Source organism: Parasteatoda tepidariorum, chromosome 3, assembly GCF_982258835.1.
Source record: "Parasteatoda tepidariorum strain Cologne lab strain chromosome 3, Ptep-v5.0, whole genome shotgun sequence".
NCBI lineage: Eukaryota > Metazoa > Arthropoda > Arachnida > Araneae > Theridiidae > Parasteatoda > Parasteatoda tepidariorum.
The window spans coordinates 71,760,075-71,786,145 of NC_141757.1; the positions used below are offsets into that span (position 1 = coordinate 71,760,075).

General features: G+C 30.1%; 1 protein-coding gene and 1 long non-coding RNA gene across 51 annotated transcripts in view; one reads left to right on the forward strand and one right to left on the reverse strand.

The window, feature by feature from the left end:
• The window catches only part of LOC107455746 (uncharacterized), a 125,849-nt gene that overhangs the window by 5,900 nt on the left and 93,878 nt on the right, over positions 1 to 26,071 (reverse strand). For 33 of the 50 annotated variants that reach the window (XM_087159543.1, XM_087159535.1, XM_087159540.1 and 30 more), the window contains 11 exons: positions 25,517 to 25,579; positions 18,300 to 18,365; positions 14,065 to 14,130; positions 11,787 to 11,852; positions 10,711 to 10,776; positions 5,612 to 5,659; positions 3,673 to 3,726; positions 3,542 to 3,589; positions 2,119 to 2,181; positions 1,967 to 2,032; positions 1,248 to 1,313 (listed from right to left, as the gene is read on the reverse strand). In XM_087159543.1, coding sequence (XP_087015669.1) covers positions 1,248 to 1,313; positions 1,967 to 2,032; positions 2,119 to 2,181; positions 3,542 to 3,589; positions 3,673 to 3,726; positions 5,612 to 5,659; positions 10,711 to 10,776; positions 11,787 to 11,852; positions 14,065 to 14,130; positions 18,300 to 18,365; positions 25,517 to 25,579 — 672 coding nt within the window. Of the gene's footprint in view, positions 1 to 1,247; positions 1,314 to 1,966; positions 2,033 to 2,118; positions 2,182 to 3,541; positions 3,590 to 3,672; positions 3,727 to 5,611; positions 5,660 to 10,710; positions 10,777 to 11,786; positions 11,853 to 14,064; positions 14,131 to 14,521; positions 14,588 to 18,299; positions 18,366 to 25,516; positions 25,580 to 26,071 lie in introns of all 50 variants that reach the window. The other 17 variants (XM_087159569.1, XM_087159568.1, XM_087159557.1 and 14 more) reach the window with 10 other exon arrangements.
• LOC147813893 (uncharacterized) overlaps positions 12,535 to 26,071 on the forward strand; it is a 33,467-nt gene continuing 19,930 nt past the window's right edge. Inside the window, exon 1 of the long non-coding RNA XR_015432599.1 lies at positions 12,535 to 12,585. This is a non-coding gene — a long non-coding RNA (uncharacterized LOC147813893). The remainder of the gene's footprint in view (positions 12,586 to 26,071) is intronic.

Genomic DNA, 26,071 nt, shown 5'->3' on the forward strand with positions numbered 1-26,071 from the left:
TATAACTACCGTAAGATAGAAAACATACAAGAGTCAGTAAAGTTATTTTAAAAGACAATATAAAGTAGGAATCGTTAATTTAGGAGGCATAAATACACTAATTCTTAAAATAAGTTGTAAATAAGCATACTCATAGCACAGAGTGAACATTACGACGAATTCGAACTAGACTTAAGAGCAGAATTAGATAGTAATTATACATTATAAAATTACTTAATACTGTTTACAGATGTAAACATCCTTACGACATAACTAAAACCATACATACACATTTTAACGGTGAACTTTAGTTCCTTCAAGCCAACTTGTAATCGATTGTAAATAATTACAGACGCATCAAAAGAGCGCCAACATCGGAGTTTTCTGAAGCGAAAATATTAAACATTTGGTTTGAAAGCCCGTGATATATTGGTTCAAACCTTTTTACCGTTTAGGTTTTATAGAGTTTTATTACACACATTAAATTATATATGAACGCTCGATTTGCTGTTAACTCGCAAAAAAAGGTTCATCCACACAATTTTTTTGATCAACTTCAGCTGAGAGATATAAGGCCCTCTGCACAGCCAACGATCTTAGTTCTGTCTTCCACACCGTCGCTAGATATAGTTCATTCACCAAGTTGGCACTTGGCTCCACCTCCTCGGTGGCAGAGTTCATTTCAGCGTGGGAGTAAGAAGAGAAACATCTCCGCGCATGCAATTGAGACAACCCTTAATGCTCGCTAAACACAAACAGTGACTTCTTTTTCAGTCACTTACTTTGCTTTATCATTTGCTATTATACCTTTCGTTTCTCTAGCTATTTAAATATAATTTAAATTTAAAAATTGCTGTTTTCTCAACAAAATTTCTCAAAAGGGACAAATTATTCACTCAAAAGAAAGAAATATCATAAAAAATGTCGCGAAATATCATAAAATTCAAGAAACATTTGATGTTAAAAAAATGTACTTAAAGTTTGCGAAATAAATATTTCTGCCAAATAGCAATCTTGTTCTAGATTGCTCACAACCTACTCCCAAAAATAGCGAAATAGTATCGTCGCATACCACGTGATCAAGAGGCAGCCAAGTGTCAACTCCTGGTAAACGAGCTACACTGTTGCTCAATACTTAACTTTATTCTAAGTTTATGAACATAATTCTCACAGTATAATAAGACCGTAACAAAAGTTTTACACTACCATTACAACAGAATTTTATGTTAACCAATAATTAAGAACTAAATTTTTAAAAAAGTGCGTACCATCTGTATATCCCTTAGACCAAGTTGAAGACTTGCTTGTAGATTCGCCATTCTGGGAGCTCTCTTCTATATAAAAGTTAAATAGATTTATGCATTATTTTGGTTTTATAATTAACATACTTTGAGATAACTAACTAATTAATAAAAGAAGAATTTTCTTCTGTTTCTAATAATATTCCGAGTAAATTGTGTTATTATACATTCGTGGAAAAAACTGTAAATTTGATAACCTTTTTCATTATCTGTTTCTGTTAAGGCATAGATAAACTTTATATTTTCTTTGGTGACTTTTTTCTTTCCCTATTTATATACATTTTGAAACTAACTTTCGTAACTTACTTTTAAAATTATACAATGATTTAATGTTCATATTAATTTATTAAAACATATAAAGGCTAATTTCCTATTCTTGAAAAAAAATATTTTTCTTTTATTGAGAAAGCGGAAACATTACAATTCAATATGACTCTTTTAGCAATATTTCTTTATAAAAAAATTTCTTATAATTCAATTGATCAGAAAAACTTCTTAAGACTTTTGTCAGACAATCATACTAAATGTTACTGTTTGACAATAATACCAAACCATAATACTAAATGTGTTTTTCTTAGAAATATTTTATATCAAATTCGTTTACATTTCAATAAAACATTATCGGTTTTCGTATATTTAAGAATTTGTAAGCTTCTAAAAAAATCAATATAAAATACGTTAATTACCCTTTTGACTTCCAGAAGAGGAATATGAGGATTCAGATTGAGACTGTTCATTGCCACTTTCAGCATCTGCGAAATAAAAATAAATTAATGTTACACAATGAACGCAATGTTTCGTGTCATTCAAAGCATTAATTACCATATTTTATAATTACCATCTTTTATAGTTGAAAACCAGGACGATACTTGATTTGATGATTCTGAGTCGGAGGAACTTTCTAGAAAAACATTGTATTAAAATTTTGTCTAACAACTGAATGATAAATACTACATACTAAATTTTTTAAAAAAATTAAGGTAACTCTATGCTAAAAATTTTCTTTAGCAAATTATGAATCATAATGTAATAAATTTTAAAAACCTATTTTGAAAATTGAATTTTTATTACTTTATTCCAATTATCTAATAGAAAAATTACGTTTGCAAATCAAGCTCTAAGTACATTCATTAAAACGGACAAAACATTTTTTTCTGACAAATAAAAAAATATGTTTAGTAAAATTTTTGACGAATTTTAAAAGGGAGTAAATTTTCAGATACACACAAAAATGTCTTTTCAGAATAAATTTTTACAGTAGTTCTTTTTTGAATTCTTGTGAACTCCTTCTATTTATATTATTCTTTTACAAAGGGATAAAAAATCTCCTAAATAAGTTTCGCCAAAATGAAGTAAACTCCTAAAAATTTAGGAATACAATGTCAGTGACATCGTCTTGAGGTATCTTAGCACTGAAATTTTGTATTACCTGTTCAGAGATAATGTTTATTAGCTAGGTTTTCTTACGTAGTTCCTTGATTGTTTAAGTTCGAAATTAAACGAAATAGGTTTAAAATCCTATATTTTTTTCTGTATTCTCTAGCAAGTTACAAATGGCAAAGGAACGAAAACTTTTTCACCAACATAATATAATTCAGTCACTTTTGCGAAAAAAAAATTTCGGCATCTTATGGAAATAATGTTGATACGTTTCCTGTCAGGAGGTGTGACATATATCAAACGTTCTTAAAATGTCGAATGATTTTAAAAATTAATTAAATACGAACATAGAGGATGGAAATAATAAAGGACATTAATGCGCTCGGTTTATGAAATCAGAAATATAAAATCACCAACTTTAAAAATTAGTTATAAAAAGGTATGGGAAAAGCTATATATTAAATGGGAGAAGCTGTAAAACAACATTTTTGAATTAATCATCTTTTATGGCAACTGTTTGAGGACTACATTGCCCGTGCATATACTTCAGTTGGATCGGCATGACATGAAGAAGTAGGCATTATTTTGCCGTTTTGACAACTAACAGCATTATTTCGTAGTTTTGACAACTAACAGTGCCACCTTTTGAGGAACTTTATAAATAGTTCTTACATTTGATGGCAAAAATCTTGATTTTTCTAAACATATAATTGCACATTTATATTTCTTTTCGTATTTTCTTTTTGCATGCATTCTTTAAATCATAGTTTATTTCTGGGACACAAGGTAAGTAGGCACAATAATGTTAAGGTTTAAATGACAGGTGGTATCAGATGCAACTTTAAATGAAAATGACGTGAAATATAGAGGACCAGTTCTACCTGAGATTGATGATGAAGAACTCGACTGACTACTTTGGTCCTCGCTTCCTAGAAAAATTTTTTTTGTTAACTATTATTTATAAAGTTTAAAACGTATTAGTATTATTGCTTTTAGTACATTATTTTATTACCTTTAGAACTGGAAGAAGACTCGCTTTGGGAAAATTCAATTTCCTTCTCACTTGCTGAAAAAACATTAAATAAATATTTTTAAATATTTACTAATTATTTTTAATTTTCTTCAAACAATTATATTCATAATTATTTAAAAAGAATCATAATATTTCTGAATTGCTTTTAGCAGTGTATTTAGTTGATCTATCATAAAATTATTGCAGTAGATTATCGAACTAATAATCTTAATTCAGTTTTATTAACGTTATTAGGGCAAAAAATTTATTCGGGGATAAGAAATGAAGTTTAATTAAAAGTAATATTTCTTTATTGAAAACCAAAAAATTTATTTGTAGACATTAACTCAAAATAATCATAAAAATAAAGTTAAGCAATAGATAATACTATTTATTTTTTTAAATGCTCCTTTTTAGAAATTAGCAGTAAGGGAAAAAAGGAGAGTCTTTCTTTATTAAAACTTTTATAGAATTTATCTTTCGTTTAATTTTTTAAGAAATTTATTACATTTTTTTTAAGGAAGAACACATTTAAATTGTTTTTTTGATTTAAATTTTTGCAGTTACGCGTGAACAGTTTTGAAGATGTATATTTCAATATAAGAAAAGCTAGTTTAACTTGGAATTTTGCATTAATTTCTTCAGGAATACAACGACAATACATATTATTTCAATGCACATTTAAATATATACTATTTTATAAATATAAACAAATATCTCGCATATTAAAACAAAAATTGTTTCTTATGATTGTGATACCTAGAGCAAAATAAATAATTGGAATTTTCGCTATTGAGTTAGATTCCATGAATTATTATATTAAAAATATTTTTCACTATTTTTACACTAACCAAAAAAGCACAAATAATAGAATAATTTTCAATCTAATAAAAAGGTGACACCGCAATGTATTTATGTTATAGCTTTTGAAACGTTTTTGAAATGCTTACGAATGGTTTTCAAAAATGTAAATGAAAAAAGTTTCAATCGTAGGTATGGGAAAATGTTACTAGTTATGCTGTTAGAATTTTCATTCGAAATTCACGGTAAAATAACTGGCAGCAGAGATTAACCGCGAAGTTTCACGATTAGGAACGTTTCTTTACCTGTACGGTTTTTAAGCCGTTTGCAACTGGTATAATTAAAAAACCGTGAATACAAAACTTTACGATTTTGTAACCATTTACTACTAGCATATTTACAAAACCGTAAAAATGACGTTCAATTAAATATTGGAGTTAAGTTTATAGTTAAGAAATAGACTTTGGAATTAGGTTGAGGTTGAATTGTGTTTTGTCAAATGAATCATGAAACGTGGCTTAATTAGTTTATCTGGTAGGGCAATCTATCGTAAGATATTGGAAATACTTGACATTTTCTTATCAAGCAGCTTTGTAGTGCTGCCAGCTGTGTGTAAATGAGAGTTTTGTATTTAAATACTGTAGGATACAGAAAACTCTATGCGGTGAAAGGATTGAAAAATATTGTCGTGTCAACGCCGGGATTTGAACCTTCATACAGTCGGTCATGAAATTGACAGATTTGCCCTGTTGGGTAAAATATGTACCCTGATGCAAAGAACTAAGTGGTTTCATGAGATAAACCTAGTTGGAGCGGATAAAATTCTGGTTGTTTAACCGTATTAGGTAAAAACAGACAATAAAGTATTTTTCTTACCATTAACAATTTGAATACTATCTTTTCATGGTTATTTGATTGTTATGGTTGAATACGGGAAAATAACAATTAAATAAATTTTATTGAACCATTTTTTCCTAAAAAATTTTAATAGTGTACGTTATATTCTGTGATTTAAAATGTTGATGGGATATTTTTAAAGCTTTGCTGAATATAATATTTAAAACCATTACGATCATATAAAAATATTTACCAATTTTATCAATGTATAATAAAGGTGTTTTAATAGAAAATGATATACCTGAACTAAAGGACGAAGCACTGGATTTTCTTCTCTGACTGCGGGTTGCTGAAAAATAATTATCGCATATGACACATGCATTGTTTTTAATGATTTGTTTAATTAAAATTGCATTTTCATACCTTCAAATGCCGAGAATTGTGAAGTTACGAGGTTTGTTAATTACTTAAACGAGGAAAAAAAAAAGGGAAACTTATTGCTTCACTACTAAGGAAAAATGATACTGAAAACACCAAAACTTTATAGCAAGTGGTCCTAGAGTGATTTTATAAGTATATTATTAGAAACAACTTTATAAATTTCATCAGATAATCATACTGTGCTTTTCATGTTCTTTCACATAAGGACTTCGAGTTTCGATAGAATTCCCCCCCACTTAAATAGCAATATGCGACTCATAATGTGCATAACTTTCTTAAGACTAATATTCTAAAAGTATGTATTAAGAATAGTCGATACAATATACCTTGCATATTACCGGTAATTAAAATAATTAGCAAGAAAGTTTGCAAGTAAAAAAAAATTTCAACGCCCCTTTAATAAGATCAGGAAACAATTATAGATAAATTTTGAATAAACTTTTGTCTCATTTTATTTTATGTCTTTAATATTCTTTTAATGATGCACTTCTATAATCACTCATTTAAGATACTGAAAATGTACTTAATGACCTATGCATTCCAGTTAGAAAAAGTCATTCTGACAAAGATTCTAAATATATATATATTAAGAACAGCCAGTATCATACCTGTTGTACATTCCTTTAAACTAAAATGTTTAGCTAATAAGTTCCTAACCTTTTTTGATTCACCCCGCACTTTCCAAGTTAAAAAAAAAACTTTCAACGGCCCCTTATAAGGTGAAAAATTTTTTTTAAATCAGTTATTAATAAAATTGCCTAATATTACTAAACTTTCAATATTTTTATTATTATTTACCATTTGCTTTTTTTATAACCATGCCTTCAGTTTAAAAATGTACTTATGGCCAATGTTAATTTAAATTGAAAACATTTTTTCGTATAATTTTAAGGAAAAGAACTTACTAGTAGAATTTTAAAGTGTTTCATAAAAATAAATCTAATACTATTACGTTTTTCAGTTTAAATTGTTAAAAATCAATTTTTTTATATTTTACTAAAAAATGTAAATTATTTTAAGAAAAGGTAGCGAGGTTTATGCATGTAATTAGGTACAATCCATCTTCGGTTTATTTCATATAGCTTATACTGAGTGTATCATATTTTAAAATTGAATTACATAGTTATCTTTTTAAAGAACAAACAAAAAGAACACTAGAAGTTAACAAAAAGAAAATCGACATTAATTGTATTTTAATAATGTCCCTTTGAATTATAATAAGTAAAAAACGCATAAATTACGGAATTAAATTAATCACTTTTTTATATACACAGTTATAAGCAAACAAAAATTTACGAACATTAAATTTCTCGAATTAAAAATTTTTAATTTAAAAAAATGCATCATTAATCAAGTTAATGGATTGGTATTTTAGGTGAAATTCAGAGAAACCGGAGAAACACATAAGTTTCAAATTCATAGGATGATCATGATGCCTTTCAACGAAAAAAAAAACACTTTAAGTGGTCAGCTTGTCATTGTTAAATTTTTTTTTTCTCTTTCAAATCAAACAATTCTATTAACCTAAATGCTTCAATAACAAAATGCTCATGTTGAAGTACTACAATTCATTGATATCATACCGAAAAAATTGCATTTTTTAAAATTTTTCCAATACTAGTTTTATCTATTGTTTGTTTATGAACTTCAAATGCAAGCAAACTTGATGGAGCTCCTGAAGGTCTTCACTGCCCAACTTCGCTTCAGGGCGGTTATTGAGGTCCCTACTTTGGGAACTGTTGTTTAGCTAAACCATAGATTCTCAACCTTTTTAACGTTGCCGCCCCCTTAATAAGCAAAAAACATATCAACGCCCCCCCTTTATGATAATCCAGTTATTTAGAGCATGAGGACGGAGGGGGTGTGCTGAATTATAAGATGCATTTTTAAGCGTTAAATTTGCATGTTTTTTTTTTTTTTTTTTTTTTTTTTTTTTTTTTTTTTTAAATTTAATGTGCACGTTAACTTGATAATTTTCTCTAGGCAGGTAATCGCAGTCTATTTGTCATAATAAAAATATATACGGTAATGAAAAAAACAGTACAACAAAGAAAACTATGCTTAAAAAGAGTCTAAATTAGATAATTAAAAAAACACTCAAAAATAAAAGTAGTATCAACGAAACAATCAAGTTACTATGTCAGTGGAATGATTGTACTTGATGATTCATAGCCAATTTCTTAACGTTTGGTTCAATATTTTTACTGAGGTGAAGACGCAAGTCCCCTCGTTGCGTGATTTCGAGTCTATTTCTCTTTTTTTGTGACTTGATCCATAACAGCACTGAATTCACGTTCGACGAAGTAGGAGAAAGGGAAGGAAATTAAAAATAATTTTGAAAATAATAATGAATTTTGACAGTCCAGAGTAGAGGCGAATGATGTTACCTTGAAGCCAAAATTCTGTGAGTTATCACCATTTCAAAACTTCATTAGTTGAAAGTTTGACTGATTCCTCCTGAATCTGAACCTCTTCTGTTTCAATATTCAAAAAAGGGTTAATAATCCATTGAAGGAAACAGAACAAAACATATTTATAACCGTCAGAAAAGTCCCTGTGCAAAGAGTCAAAGTGTTAACTATATTCTTATGTATCATCAGAGGATATTTCGCCATTCTTTTCAAGATACGATAAGATTTGAAATTGGTTGAACTCATTCCTACCAAATTTCTGCTTCCAAAAAATACGTTTTGTTAGAAATGTAGAAATAACTGATTTCGTAGGGATCAAATTGAGTTTGTCACCTTGAAGTTGCAAATTAACGCCATTAAATTTTGCAACTAAATCCACCAACGTCTATCTTAAATTCTAGCAATCTGTCTCTCAGAGCTACATTCTGTCTTCGAGGAACTCAAGCACAGAGTCGAAAAGATTCAAAAATCTATTGAGACAAGGCTCCTTTGGAAAGCCAGCGAATCACGGTGTAGTAGCAAGCGATATTCTTCATAGTTTTTCTTAAACAGCTGTCTGAGTAATCAATCGTTGAGAACATTACTGCGAATTTTGTTCGCAGCAGATATGACATATTGCAATGACTGATGCAAACGGCAGCTGAGATTTTTTCTTACTAAAATATCTGGTACCACCCTCTTCAAAACGGCGAAAAACCCACCATGTCGACCCACTATTGCAAGGGGTATTTTTGTTTAAATCGGATGAGGCTGGATAGTGTAAAACTGTTTCTAAAACTTCCTTAACAGCCGGTAGTGTCAATTCTTTGCCGATGGTATGACATTTCCCAGATTTAGCAATTAATTTTGATATTATTAGAACTTATCAAACCATCATCGCATTTTTGTGATTAGGTTGTTAGTAAGCCTGAGGACAAAGGTGCCTTCAGAAACTTGTCTTTTATGTTCGTGAAAAACGACAAATCTTTACAGGGGTCTGTTTAGAAGAAATTTGGGTCCGTTAACGGACCCTTCACAAAATATCTTTTCATAAAAACGGACCTTTCACAAAATATTTCAACTTAAAAACGGACCCTCACAAAATATCTTTTCATAAAAACGGACCTTTTACAAAATATTTCAACTTAAAAACGGACCCTTCACAAAATAATTATCTTTTAATCGGACCCTTCACAAATTTGATCTTCATTATTGTTTTGTTAATCGAATAAACCCTTCCCAGGAAGGGGGGGGGGAAAGAAAGACAGATGTAAACGAACTAAATTTTGTCTTCCGCAGACGCTTCTTCCTTTATTCGTTCGAAATGAATATTCTGTGTTCAGCAGTATAGGCTAAATACCAAATATTTATATGATGCATCGCTAATTTAATAGCTGCTATAGCTGTTTATTTTTTAAAATTTAATTTTTTTAATTATAATTTTACAGTGTTGAGCATAATCTTGTATGTCTTTACAATTAAAAAACTCCTTGCAAAAGTGTTTTTGAAATAACGGACCCTATTTGCACACATTCACGAAAGCGGACCCTGGTTGAAAGAATGTGACTTAATGTTTATTTTATATTCAAAAATTAGAGTAATTTTTTTCACAATTTTACAAAAAACGGACCTTTCACAAAATGTCTGGACAGACCCCTGCTTTATTTTGTTTGTGAGGATGAATATTTTGCAAATGCTTCTGCTAACGGGAAGGCTCCATTGTCTCATTATATTAAACTTTGTTATAAAATAAGTTCATGGGTAGTTGAGAGTTCGACAGCAATTGAACAAATCTAAACTTCAAGTACGTAGCACTGTATTGAATACACTTCCTTATGTTAACTGACATTGTTGGTGGCAGCAAAATACGAATGAAAGAAAATCAACTGTTTTTTCAAATTAATAAATTATTTACGATTAAGAACTAATTCACAAACGTACCTGGCTAAATAAACAATGAAATCGAATCGAAACTGGGTAAAAATCTGCTAGGAAGCAAACTAAACCATCATAAGAAACACGGGTCAAATCGAATATTTTTACAAAAAGCGCATGCACCTTAATTCTCACCAAATGGCTTGAATGAGTCAGAGGCAAAAACTACTGACTCATGCGCTGTGCTGTGCTGATTCGGATCGGAGAATACGTGTTGCATAAGAGTTTGTTTTACTGCTGGTACTAATGTTGTATCAGATAATCTAAATTTATTACATTAATTTAATCTTTTTTTTTCTTTATCATTAATTTTAGATTAATTTTATTTACTAAATGATTCTTAATTTAATAATTTTATTTGGGAATATTAAATTTAAATAAGATAAAATGCTTATCGCCCCCTGCCGCCCAAAACATACTTAACGCCCCCCTGCCGCCCAAAACAAGTCCACCGCCCCTCAGCATACTCCCAACGCCCCCTGGGGGGCGTTATCGCCCCCGTTGAGAAACACTGAGCTAAACTAACCAAAATAACGTTTATGTTAATATAAAAAAACCAAAATTTATTAATTTTTGGTTTTTTTAATTTATTATTTGATTTTGAAAATTTATTAATTTTAAGTAAGGTTCTTACCACTCTGAGAAGCAGTAGCCGAAGACGAAGATTCACTCTCTGATTGTGCTGTTTGACTACTAGATCCTATAAAAAGTACTTATTTGATTAATATTTAATTAAAAGTTCTTATAAATAGGACGATTTAACATCACTTTGTCAAATCGATTGAATCAATTAAAAAAATTGAAAAGGAACAAAAATTCATTAGAGACTGACTTCTGAAATAAAATGTTTATTGTTCAGCAACTAAAAGCCTTTCGCCATTGGCGTTAATACTGTAGTGTATATCTACCCCTACAAAAATATAATTCAAATTCACGAGTATATAAGACATGTTAACTCGATTCTATGTTGGGATACCTTAACATAGATGAAGGTTGACATTGTCGATATCTACTCTCCTCACATTGGTGACCCGGACGTGATGTGAATACGCCCATCTTAACAGTAACGCCCACTTCGATCTGAACATGCCTACTTAGATAGGTGGTTCACATTGAACAGTTGACTTGCTACATGTGACTGCCACTTTATCCATCTCCTCGTGCTGCTCTGTCTTGATCACACACAGCGTCGGTAAGTCGACTGCTAATGGCTACACAGGAGCAACCACGACGTCGAACTTAGTACAGCTCTCACAATCAGCAAAAGCACTGTGATCTTAATACATCTCTCCCGGCTTCTCACAAAGCAGCAATGAATCAACTAGTAGCATCCGTTCATCAAATTTTATCACAAATATAATTCGGTGGGGGAGTACTGTAGTGTATATCTACCACTACAAAATATAATTCAAATTCACAAGTATATAAGACATGTTAACTCGATTCTATGTTGGGGCACCTTAACATAGATGAAGGTTGGCATTGTCGAAATCTACTCTCCCCACAATACTTTTCATTAGCTGTCCTTCATTTCCGGTGGCAGTCCCGCCAGATTCAAAGCGATGGATACTAGCTATTGTTTGTGCATTCACTGGGAGGGTCAAGAGCACCCACATGGGGAACCTATGGTTCAGCTAAACTAACTAAAGTCACGTTTATTTTGTATAATAAGGCCAAAATTTAATAATTCCTTAAACAAAAGTTTCTTACCACTCTGATAAGCAGTGGCTGAGGATTCAGATTCACTCGCTGATTGCACTATTTGATTGCTAGATCCTATGAAAAGTATTTATTTGATTAATAATTAATTAAAAATTCTTATAAAATTTGACGATTTACAGCATCATTTGTCAAATCGAATGACTCAATTAAACAAATCGAAACGAAACAAATTCTCTGGAGATTGAATTCTAAAATCAAAATTTATTATTCAACACTAAAAAAAAAGGTTTTGCTGTTTATTGGAGTTAATACGTTTTCATTTGCAGATCTTTCCTTCGGGAGCAGTCCACCCAGCTTCAACCTTTGCTTGATATTTGCACATAAAAATATACATTTGAAAATCACGGAGGTAATAATTCAATATTTAATGCAAATTTATCTACAACGTTGTTTCATAAAATTACAATAATTTTAAAAACCATCCGAAATGTTTTGCTGAAAAAGTATTTTTTTGTAAAAGAGTATCTCAGCTTATAAATGTAATTAGGTTGACCCGCCATCCATCGGCTGCTTATTTTGCAAAGCTAATACTGAGTGTATCATATTTTAAAATTTAATCACATAGTTATCTTTTAAAAGTTAGCAAAAAGAATAGAGGAAAAATGAGGGATAAATCAAACTTTAAGGGTTGATGAACCTTTCTTAATATAGTGCTATGGGATAAGCACCTCACCCAACTTTGGATCGATGACCTCTCGTATATAGGATGAGCGCTACACCCCATTTCCTCAGTATGGATGAGAGTTCAATCCCACTGATACGCACTTCGTAAGGATGGCGTTGTATGGTTTGTATTAAACAAATGCTTCTTAATTTTTTTTATTTATTTCTTCATAACCATGGGTAAATTTGAAAAATTTTATGATAACTCTTAAATCTGAAACAAGTTTCAAATGAATTCCTCAATACAAAGAGTTATAAAAAATTTGAAAAATGTCCTCCATTATATTAACCATATATATGCTCTTAACGTCTCATGGTTTAGACTAAACAAATGCTTGAAAATTTTCTAGTATTTACTTCTTCACGTATATGTGTATTTTTGAAACATTTGGGGCTTACTTTGTTGTCTGAAACAAGTTTCAAATGAATTTCTCATTGGACAAAGTTACAAAAAATTCGCGGAGTCGTCCTCCTTTTCGTTATTTATACACATGTTCTAAACACGCATTGTTTGGAGTAAGCAAATTTTCTTAAAACTTTTGTTTACTTATTTCATGACACATATGGGTATTTTAGGAAATATAGACTCTCATTTTATAATTTGAAACAAGTTTCAAATGATTTCCTCATTGCGAAAAAATATAAAAAAATTGCAATATACTCGTCATTATGTTTTTATTAATGCCTTCAATGTAGCATGGTTTGGACTAAACATATGCTTCTTGAAAATTTTGGGTATTTATTTCTTCACATCTATGGATGTTTTTTAAAAATTTGACGCTTACTTTGTAACCTGAAACAAATTTTAAAAAAAAATTAAAATAAAATTATGTTATCAATAAATATGCTCATACCGTGAGTAAACAAAAAAATTTGTGAGTACTTATTTCTTGAAACATATTGGTATTTTTGAAAAAAGTGAGACTCGCATTTAAATCTGAAACAAGTTTCAAATGATTTACTCATTGGAAAAAGTTACGAAAAATTTGCAAAATGCTCTCCATTATGTTAATTATGTTGAAAAGGAGAAAATGCTAATTATGTTAAAATAGGAGTAAACTGAGGACTTTACAGTAATCACTTTTTTTATCAAACTAAGCAAACAAAAATTTTCAAAGATTCAATTTCTCAAATTAAAAAATTTTAGTTTTAATTTTGGTGAAATTCAGAGAAGCCGGAGAAACACATAAGTTTCTAATTCACAGGATGATCCTGGTGCTTTTCAAAGCAAAACACGTAAAGTGGTTAGCTTGTCATTGCTAAAAAGCTTTTTTTTCTTCTTTTAAATCAAACAATTCTAATAACATAAATGCTTTAATAAAAAAAATGTTCATGCTGAAGTACAACAAGTCATCGATACCGTACTGAAAAAATTGCTTTTATTTTTATTTTTCCAATGCTAGTTTTATCTATTTGTTTATGAACCTCAAATGCAAGTAAACTTGATGGAGCTCCTGAAGGTCTTCACCGCCCAGCTTCGCTTCAGGGAGGTTATTGGGGTACCCACTTTGGGAACTGCTGCTTAGCTAAACTAACCAAAATAACGTTTATGTTAATATAACAAAACCAAAATGTATTAATTTTTGAAATGTAAGGTTCTTACCACTCTGAGAAGCTGTAGCCGAAGACAAAGATTCACTCTCCGATTGTGCAATTTGACTACTAGATCCTATGAAAAGTATTAATTTGATTAATATTTAATTAAAAGTTCCTATAAATAGGACGATTTGCCATCACTTGGCCAAATCGATTGAATCAATTAAAAAAATTGAAAAGGAACAAAAATTCATTAGAGACTGACTTCTGAAATAAAATGTTTATTGTTCAACAACTAAAATCTTTTCGCTATTGGCGTTAATATTTTTCATTAGCTGTCTTTCGCTTCCGGTGGCAGTTACACCAGATTCAAACCGATGGATGCTAGCTTTTGCTTTTGTATCCACAGGGAGGGACAAGAGCACCCACTGTGGGAACCTATGGTTCAGCTAAACTAACTAAACTATGTTTATTTTGTATAACAAGGTCAAAATTCAATAATTCTTTAAACAAAAGTTTCTTAACACTCTGATAAGCAGTAGCTGAGGATTCAGATTCACTCGCAGCTTGCAATATTTGACTGCTAGATCCTGTGAAAAGTATTTATTTGATTTATAATTAATTAAAAATTCTTATAAATTTGAGGATTTATTCCATCACTTGTCAAATTGATTGACTCAATCAAACACATAGAAAAGAAACAAATTCTCTAGAGATGAACTTTTAAAATAAAGATTTATTATTCATCACTAAAAACGTTTTGCTGTTTATTGGAGTTTATACGTTTTCATTTTCAGATCTTTCCATCGTTAGCAGTCTACCCAATTTCAAAGCAATGAGTGCCTTTTGCTTGATATTTTCACATAAAAACAAACATTAATGTTTGAAAATTACGGAAATAATAATTCAACACTTAATGCAAATTTATCTACAAAGTTGTTTCATAAAATTACAATAATTTTAAAAAACATCCAAAATGTTTTGCTGAAAAAGTATTTTTGTCCAAAAGAGTATCGCAGCTTATAAATGTAATTAGGTTGACCCGCAATCCATCGGCTGTTTATTTTGTGAAGCTAATACCGAGTGTATCATATTTTAAAATTTAATCACATAGTTATCTTTTAAAAGTTAGCAAAAAGAATAGAGAAAAAATGAGTGCTAAAGCGAACTTTAAGGGTAGATGAACCTTTCTTAATATAGTGCTATGGGATAAGATTCTCACCCCACTTTGGATCGATGACCTCTCGTATAAGTGCTACGCCCTATTTCCCCAGTATGGATGACAGTTCAATCCCACTGATATGCACTTCGTAAGGATGACGTAGTATGGTTTGTATTAAACAATAAATTCTTTGAATTTTTTATTTATTTCTTCATAACCATGGGTAAATTTGAAAAATTTTACGATAACTATTAAATCTGGAACAAGTTTCAAATGAATTCCTCAATGCAAATAGTAAATTTGAACTTGATACCAGGTGGTCCTAGAGTGATTTTATGAGAATATTATTAGAAGCAACTTTATAAATTTCATCAGATAATCATACTGTCTTTTAGGATTTTCATCTCCTTTCACATAAGGACTTCGATTTTTGATAGAATTCCCCCCCCCACTTAAATAGCAATATGCGACTAATAATGTGCATAACTTTATTAAGACTAAGATTCTAAAAGTATGTATTAAGAATAGACAATACAATACACCTTGCATATTCCTACTAACTAAAATGTTTAGCACATAAGTTTGTAAGTAAAAAAAAAAAAAAAATTCAACACCCCTTTAATAAGATCAAGAAACAATTATAGATAAATTTTGAATAAACTTTTGTTTCATTTTATTTTATGTCCTTAATATTCTTTTTATGATGTACTTCTATAATCACTCATTTAAGTTACTGAAAATGTACTTAATGATCAATGTATTCCAGTTAGAAAAAGTCATTCTGACAAAGATTCTAAATACACTCATGGACAAAAAAATTAGCGCACCAAGAAATAATTGTGCCCACCCATCGACGCCTCCGTTTGGAGTTTTGCCGCGCACGAGGAAACTGAACTGCAACGGAATGGAACCAGGTCGTCTTTAGCGGCGAATCCAGATTCAATCTCAGCAGTGATGACAATCGTGTTCGTGTGTGGAGACCCCGTGGTGAATGCCTCAATCCTACTTTTGCTGTACAGCTACACGCCGCGCCCACGGCTGGTGTGATGGTATGGGATGCCAATGTCTACAGTACACGGTCACCCCTGGTATTGTTCCGTGGCACCATGACAGCCCAGCGGTAAACCTACAACCACATGTGTTGCCACTCTTGCAACGGTTCCCAGGAGCCATTTTTCAACAAGACAATGCTCGGCCTCATACAGCAAGGGTGTCACAAGACTGTCTCCGTACGGTTACTACCCTTCCTTGGCCTGCCCGATCTCCAGATTTGTCTCCAATCGAGAATATCTGAAATCATTTGGCCTCCCACGAGTTTGATCGAACTAGAGGCAAGGTTACAGCAAATATGGAACGAAATGTCTCAAGACATCGTACAGAACTTGTATGCCTCAATGCCCGATCGTATCGCATCCTGCATTCGCGCTAGAGGGGGTCCAACGGGGTATTAACTCCTCCGTTCTTTTGCCTTTTTCTCTGAAATAAATTATCCTTCTTCTTCGATTTTCTAATCATTTACTTATATCAAAGTAGTCATTACGTAAGTAGAATTTTGTTTCATTTTGACTACTCCTTCTTGGTGTGCTAATTTATTTGTCCACGAGTGTATATATATATATATATATATATATATATATATATATATATATATATATATATATATATATATATATATATATATATATATATATATATATATATATATATATATATATATATATATATATATATATATATATATATATATATATATATATATATATATATATATATATATATATATATATATATATATATATATATATATATATATATATATATATAAATTTTTTTTTATCATTCCCCCCCCCAGTTGTTTGTTATTTTTTATTATAAAAAATAACTTATGTACGCTAAAATGTACTTATGGTCAATATTAATTTAAATTGAAAATGTTCTTTCGTATAATTTTGAGGAAAAGAACTTACTAGTAGAATTTTAAAGTGTTTGCATAAAAATAAATCTAATATAACGTTTTTCAGTTTAAATTAAATGTTTAAAAATCAATTTTCTCATACTTTATAAAAAAGTAGCGTGGTTTATGCATGTTATCAGGTACAATCCATCTTCTGTTTATTTCGTATAGCTTATTCTGAGTGTATCATATTTTAAAATTGAATGACATAGTTATATTTTTAAAGAACAAACAAAAAGAACAAGAGAAGTCAACAAAAGGAAATTCGACGTTAATTGTACTTTAATAATTTCTTTTTGAATTATCAACAACAAAGTAAAAAACACATAAATTACAGAATTAAATTAATCACTTTCTTGTAAAATGAGTTATGGGCTAACAAAAATTTACAAACATTTAAGTTCTCGAATAAATTTTTCCTCTTCTTTAAAGCAATGCATCTCAAATCAAGTTAATAGACTGGTATTTTAGGGGAAATTCAGAGAAGCCGGAGAAGCACATAAGTTTCAAATTCATATCATGATCACGATGCCTTTCAACGCTCAACACTTAAAGTGGTTAGCCTGTCATTGTTAAAAAGTTTTTTTTTCTCTTTAAAATCAAACAATTCTAATAACATAAATGCTTTAATAAAATTTTTCTGCTGGAGTACAACAATTCATCGATACCAAAAAGAAAAAAATTCCATTTTTTTATTTTCCCAATACTAGTTTTATCTATTGTTTGTTTATGAGAACCCCAAATCCAAGTATAGTGCGACTTTGAGGAGAACTCCTCCAGTCTGAAAGTCTGGGGCTGTCTGCTGCTATGGTAACAAGCTAGTGCGCATTTTAAATGGGGGTGAAATGGAGGAAAAAAGGTGTCTATTTGTTTACTCACGATGACCTACGCTAAGATTAAGACAAAACTATTCACCCCACATCCCTATTCGAAATGACCTTTCCTCGTAACCATAGTACCCGCCACAAAGCGAGACGTGAGTCTGGAGTAGTTCTCCTGAAAGCCGCAATATAAACTTGATGGAGCTCGATCCTGAAGGTTTCCGCCGCCCACTGGAAGGTTGGGAGTGGGAGGTCATTGAGGTCCCCACTTTAGGAACTGTTGTTTAGCTAAGCTAACCAAAATAACGTTTATGTTAATATAACAAAACCAAAATTTATTATTTCTTCAAACGTAAGGCTCTTACCACTCTGATAAGCAGTCGCCGAAGACAAAGATTCACTCTCTGATTGTGCTGTTTGACTGCTAGATTCTGTGAAAAGTATTTATTTGATTAATAATTAATTAAAACTTCTTATAAATTTCACGATTTACAGCATCACTTGTCAAATCGATTGACTCAATTAAGCAAATAGAAAAGAAACAAATTCTCTAGAGATGGACTTCTAAAATAAAAATTTATTATTCAGTACTAAAAGAGTTTTGCTGTTTATTATACTTAATACGTTTTCATTTGCAGATCTTTCCTTCGTTAGAAGTATACCCATCTTCAAAACGATGTGTGTACCTATTGCTTGACAGTTTAACATAAAAACATGCATTAATGTTTGAAAATTACGGAGATAATTATTCAATATTTAATACTAAATTATCTACAACGTTGTTTCATAAAATTGCAATAATTTTAAAAATCATCCAAAATGTTTTGCTGAAAAAGTATTTTTTTTCTAAAGGAGTATCGTAGCTTATAAATGCAATTAGGTTGACTCGCCATCCATCGACTGTTTATTTTGTAAAGCTAATAATGAGTGTATCATATTTTAAAATTTCATCACCTAGGTTATCTTTTAAAATTTAGCAAAAAGAATTAAAGGAAAAATGAGCGCTAAACCAAACTGCTATGGGATAAGCCCTCAAACCCCTTTGATCCATGACCTCTAGTATATAGGATGAGCGCTACACCCCATTTCCTCAGTATGGATGAGAGTTCAATCCCACTGATACGCACTGCGGCGTAGTATGGTTTCTACTAAACAAATGCCTTTAAAAAATTTTTTTTACTTCTTCACAACCTTGGGTAAATTTGAAAAATTTTACGATAACTTTGAAATCTGAAACAAGTTTCAAATGAATTTCTCAATGCAAATAGTTATGAAAAACTTGAAAAGTGTCCTCCATTACATTAACCACACCAGTGCCGTAGCGAGCTTAACTCGCGCCCGGGGCACAATACCTTTTTAGCGCTCCCCCCCGTTCGAAAATCATCTAATATTATAAGTAAAATATACTCGCAAAGTAATAAATAAATAAAGTAAAATAAATGAAGTCATAGGCTCAAGCTAGGCATTAAATTTCAGACAAAAAATGTAGTTGAGAAAACAAGACTAGATTTTGAAATGTATATGATCATCTAGAATTAGTTCAAAAGATACCTATTATTTATTTTACATATTTATAAAGAAATATTTTAAAAACACGCAGTTTTAAAACAATAAAAAAGTAAATATTTATTATCCCTAAGGAGATACATATATTTAATAATATGATTATAATACTATATATTAATAAAACTAATTACTATGTATAAATTTTCCGCTTTTGATGAAGCAAATTTATCAATAATATCATCGAAGTTGATCATTTAAAATTTTTTCATACCCTATTCACTGAATAATAGAATCGTCGAGTAGATGTAGTAAGTAATCTTATTTGTTTTATTACTAACCAAGAATGCCTTGAACTTGAAAGGTAGCAACACAGTGAAATATACACTAAAATTTATGCTAACATTAAACTTATAACATTTAATAACATTTCATTTTTATTCTAAGCAGAGCGCGATGACAATGACGCAAAACTGAAAAATACAAGCACAAAATAACTTAAACGTTAATATTTCGGGTATTTACCTAACTTGTAGCGGAATTCCACAACCTGTCGCAAGTGTCACGGATATGTACAGTCACGGAAAAAAGTATCCGGAAAGTAACAAATAAAGAATCATTTATTTTTTGAAACAGATTATTCTCAGGTACAGAACAAATACGGCGTTTGTGTCCTTTCCTAGAAACAGCAAAACGCTGTATTTGTTGTGTGTCTGAGAAGTATCTATATTAAAAAATAGACAATCTTTTAGTTGTTATTTTCGGGATACTTTTTTCCGTGACTGTACATATAAGTACATTAGAGTGCTATTGTTATCGTTTTAAAATAACAAGCGTAAGCTACATTGCGTTTATAGAAACAAAAATAAATAGTGTTCTGAAAGAAAGAATGTTTGTACACTGTACAAACATACAAACACTTTGTACACTGATGTTTGTACTTTGTACACTGCAAATATTTGGAGATAATATATGTAACCACACAGCGTAGATGCCATAAGGAAGTGCTGACAGACACAGGTCGAGTCAGCCCAGTGGAAAAGACGTGTCATTTCTATTATGAATATATTATTACAGTTTGATTAGTGTTCCTTTTTATTTACGAATTAACATTTATTATATTTCAGCGGCACTAAATTTAAAATATATTTTCCAGAAATAAATTATAATAAAAATAAAAATCATCCAACAATTTTTTTGTTTTGCTGACCATTTGGCGCTCCTTTGTGTGTAGCGCCCGGGGCATGATGCCCCCCCTTGCTCCCCCCTCGCTACGCCACTGAACCACACATATACTCTTAACGTCGCATGGTTTAGACTAGGGGTGCACAACCTTTTTCAGTGAAGGGCCACATGCACAGCAGATTGACCAATGAAGGGCCGCATGCCAAAGCGTTTAGACCGACATATTGAAAGCAATTGTTGGTGGTGATTGTTATATAAACATCATTGTTTATATAACACTAAATTCTTTTTGTCGGTTAACCTTGTAATCTCTTTGCAGAAAATACAATAGGGGAGAGTGGGGTCAATTGTAACAGGGTACGATTGTAACAGAGCAAAAATTTCGAGTATCGGGTTCTAGATTTGGTTCCTAGGTGGCACACAAGGTGTATTTAATAAATCTACATGTACACCCCTGATGGCAACCATTTTTATGTACTTTTGAAAGAGTTACATCACAAAAGATATTTTCACGCCCCGAAAGTACTTTTTTTGGTATTAGAATATTATATTGTAACAAAGTAATTTTGTTTAAACAAATAAAAATTAGTAACCGAATATGTAAGTGGACACCTTAATTAACATTTCAATAAAAAAAAAAGATTAGTTTTGCTAATTAACTAGCATTGTTTTTAACAAATGAAGCTGAAATGGCGTCTTGGGGACAATTGTAACAATAAGTAAAGGGACGAATGTAACAGCTGAAAATAAATAATCTTATGTTTACAAACCATTACTTAACTCTTTAAGAACCACCAATAGTTTCCTATATCATTCATATTATGTTGCATGTGCATTATTTTATTTGTCACCTTCACAGCATAAATTAAAATTTTTAACCCCTTAAAGTTAAAAGTTTAACCCTTTAGGTCTCTGCTCATTATTATTTTTACTCCTAAAATATCACTACTATTTTGATCAATAAAAAAATATATCACAACTATGATAATATGTATAATTAACTATGTTTTAGTTGAATTTATGAACTGTTACAATTGACCCCGTAAGTGGGGACAATTGTAACAAGTGCACGACTGTCAAAAATTTTTAATAACTAATATAATAACATTTAAAATCAGGTATTTATTTTTTTTTCTAGTAGAGGATAGTCTACTTGACTCGTCTGTCAATTAATACTAATAATATATGGGATTTTTTGTTAGTTAAAAATAGTTAAGTAAAAAATGTTACAATTGACCCCACTCTCCCCTACTTTAAAGCGTTTAAAATTAGAAAATGCAAAACTGATTATTTAAGAAGGAAAACAGAATTCGAAAATCAGAATCAATTTATCAGAAAAAATTTAGATAAATTGAAATAATTAAAAAACTATGGAAAAATTGAAATTTTCTTTATCACATTACAAAATACAAAAGTCCATTTAAACATAAATTTTAACGTTAATTTTTTTTTCTTCATAGAATTAAATTTCAAATAAATAAATATTCTAGTTATTAATATAAATTCAAGTTAAATACTTTGATTTAAAGAAAGTTTATAGGATTAAAAATGATTAAAACTAAAACAAAACCACTTAAGTGGAAAATAAGATTTAGCATTTATTTGGGAATGTACTTTAACTTTCAGACATTTTTATTTTAAATTAATAATAAGAGGCTGACAGAGGGAAGAAAAAGAAAGAACGAAAACACATTAAATTTTAAGGAACTATATTCCTTAATAATAAAAAACTATTGAGATACTTGTTTACAACTATTTATGACGAATATATTTTTAACATGACACTTACTATTTACAATTAATACACTATCAATTAACAATCAATAAAATTTACATTACTTTACGAAACTTATCTTGATTAAATTTTTTATACAGTTAAAATTTAATGATATACAAATCTTTCCCAGCATATAATCATAAATGATATAAAATGCTCCAAGAAGGTAGAAAATGGTTTAAAAAATTTCTTAATGGTTATACTGTAATTTGTAAAATTTTTCAATATTGTGATAATTTTATCTACTTGATCATATGATATTTTTTGAGCCATTAAATGAAAATTTAATGATTGTATTTAAAGACTACTCTGTAATTTGGAACAGGCCAAATTCATTCTGGAAAACAGTCTTTCGACAGAAGCTGTTGTTGTGGGTAGTATTAAACTTAGAGCAAATAACATAACCAGTTTTGGAATTTGTCCTAAATGGTGTTCTTCCATTCTGGGTTTTTAAATCGCGGAAATACAAATAGCGATGTGTTATTTTTTAATTGCTTGAATACGAATTGCTATGTGTTATTTTTTAATTGCTTGAATACGAATTGCCATGTGTGATTTTTAAATTGCGTAAACAAAAAACTCGATGCTTGTTTTTCAAATCGCGTGAATACGAATCGTGTGGCTTTTAAATTGCGAAAGGACTACTCACAACACTTGATTTTTAAAATGCATGAATATGAATCGCGATTTATGGTTTTTAAAACGTGTGCATATGAATTGCGAGAAAAGTAGCAACGGATGATATTTTAAACGCTAGAACACGAATTAAATCCCGTAAATACGAAACGCGATGGATTATTTTTAAATCTCGTTAATGTTAATAGGAAATGCGATGCGCAATTTTCAGATAGCGTAAATACAAATTACGATGCATGACTTTTAAATTACATGTGACAACAAAAAGAATAGGTTCGATGTGTGTTGTTAAACTTGCACGTGTTCATGGGACTAAAGAATTATGCCGTGTTTTGAATTATTTTTTTTGCAAAACGGACCGCGTTTAATATAAACACATCTCGTTTTTTTTTTCCTGGAAAGGTGTTGATTTGGCTAAGATACGTAATTACTTTTTAAGTTACGAAAAAAAATTAAAACTGAATCGAATTTCACGAGTTGTAATATTGTGTGAAAATATCAGGTATATTCTAAATCACAAATAAAAATGCAGCAATAACGGGAAAGAAGAAAAAACACGTTCGAAAAACCTCTTGAAAAATGCGTGTTAAAATCGGTACTTAATATCATAATCTTTTTAAATCACGGGGAAGACGCAATAACTAATAAAACAATAACCAAAATACTTTTATATTTCAGATGAAATTGGAGTAAATAAAGTCCATCAAAATTTTATGTAATTTAAATGCGGGATTTGAAATTAAAATGTCGCAATAGCGTATAAAAAATATCGGCTCTTTCAAAACCTTGTAGAAATGTGTAGCAATAATTTCTAAAATAACGATTGAAAAATAATTTGATTTGGGATAAAATCGTTACAAATAAGCCATGTCAAAAAATGGTTATCTAAATGAGGGATTCTTTACTCGCGATTCGTAATATATCGAAGTAATATAATGAATCGATCGAATATATCTAAAATATCGAAGTTTTAAAAACCGGGCGGAAATGTGCAGCAATAACTGTTGAAGAAAGGATCTAAAGTCATTTAGATTTTCCATGAAGTTTACACAAATAAAGCGTTTCATAACTTTCAAAAATCGCTATTTCAGAAACTACTTGAAAATGGGTAGCAATAACTACCGAAAAGTCATTGGAATCGGCACATACGAAAAGCGTCAAAAGTGGTAATTAAAATTCGTAAATCGTAATAATGATGTATCAAAAATATTGGGATTTTTAAAACTATGCTGAAATCCGTAGCGTTAACCATCGAAAAACTACATTGATTGAGACTGGGTGAGTCAAAAACTTAAAAGTGCAAATTTAAATTACCGATTTTTTTTATTATTTTTCAAAAACAAATATTTAATTTTTTTTCTCATTTTGTTCAGATTGCGGCCGCGGGCCGCACATCGAGGGTTGGCGGGCCGCATTTGGCCCGCGGGCCGCAGGTTGAGCACCCCTAGTTTAGGTTTAGACTAAACAAATGCTTCTTAACAAATTTTTAGTATTTACTCCTTCACATGTATGGGTATTTTTGAAACATTTGCAGCTTACTTTGTAATCTGAAACAAGTTCAAAGTAAATTTCTCATTGTAAAAAATTACAAAAAATTCGCAAAATTTTCCTCATTTTCGTTATTTATGCACATGCTTTAAACACATATCATTGTTTGGAGAGAACAAATCTTCTTAAAATTTTTACTTATTTCATGACAAATATGGGTATTTTAGGAAATATAGACTCTCAATTTATAATTTGGAACAAGTTTCAAATGATTTCCTCATAGCAAAAAATTATAAAAAATTTGCAATATATTTAGGTTTTTATGTTTGTCATTATGTTATTATTAATGTCCTTAATGTAGCATGGTTTGGACTAAACATATGCTTCTTAAATATTTTGTGTATTTATTTTTTCACATCTATAGATATTTTTTAAAAATTTTACGCTTACTTTGCAATCGGAAACAAATTTAAAATAAAATCCTCGTTGCAAAAAATTATAAAAAAACTCACAAAGTGTCCTCTATTATGTTATCAATAAATATGCTCATACCATGAGTAAACGAAAAATTTGTGAGTACTTATTTCTTGAAACATATTGGTATTTTTGCAAAAAGTGAGACTCACATTTAAATCTGAAACAAGTTTCAAATGAATTACCCATTGGAAAAAGTTACGAAAAATTTGCAAAATGCTTTCCATTATGTTAAAAAAGAGCAAATGTTAATTATGTTAAAATAGAAGTAAATTGATGAAAAGGAGGACAATTTACGAATTTCTTTTAATTTTTTGAAGGGAGGAACTCATTTGAAACTTGATTAAAATTTAAAAATAGGGGTCACATTTTACAAAAATGCCCATAGCTATGAAGAAATAAATACTGAAGTTTTTTTAAGAAGCATTTGTTTAATTTAAGCCATGGGACTTTAAGAACATCGTTAACATAATGAAGGTAATGCCATTCATACCATTAGTTACCATATTTTATAATTACCATCTTTTATAGTTGAAAACCAGGATGATACTTGATTTGATGATTCTGAGTCAGAGGAACTTTCTAAAAAAACATTGTCTTAAAATTTTGTCAAGCAATTAAATGATAAATACTACACTCTAAACTAAAAAAAATTTAAGGTAACTTTTTAAATTAGACGTCTTTTTTGCATATTATTTTTTAATCAAAACTAAGTCAGATATTACGCAAATTTTTTTTTTTATCAAATTATGAATCATAATGTAATAAATTTTAAAAACCTACTTTTGAAATTGAATTTTCATTACTTTATTCCAATTATCTAATAGAAAAATTACGTTTTGCGAAACGAACTCTAAGAAACGTGCATTCATTAAAACGTAAAAAACATTTCTTTTTGACAAATAAAAAAATATATTTAATAATTTTTTTGGCGAATTTTAAAAGGGAGTAAATTTTCGGATACACACAAAAATGTCTTTTTAGAATACATTTTTATACTAGTTCTTTTTTGAATTCTTGTGAACTCCTTCCATTTATATTATTCTTTTACAAGGGGATAAAAAATCTCCTAGA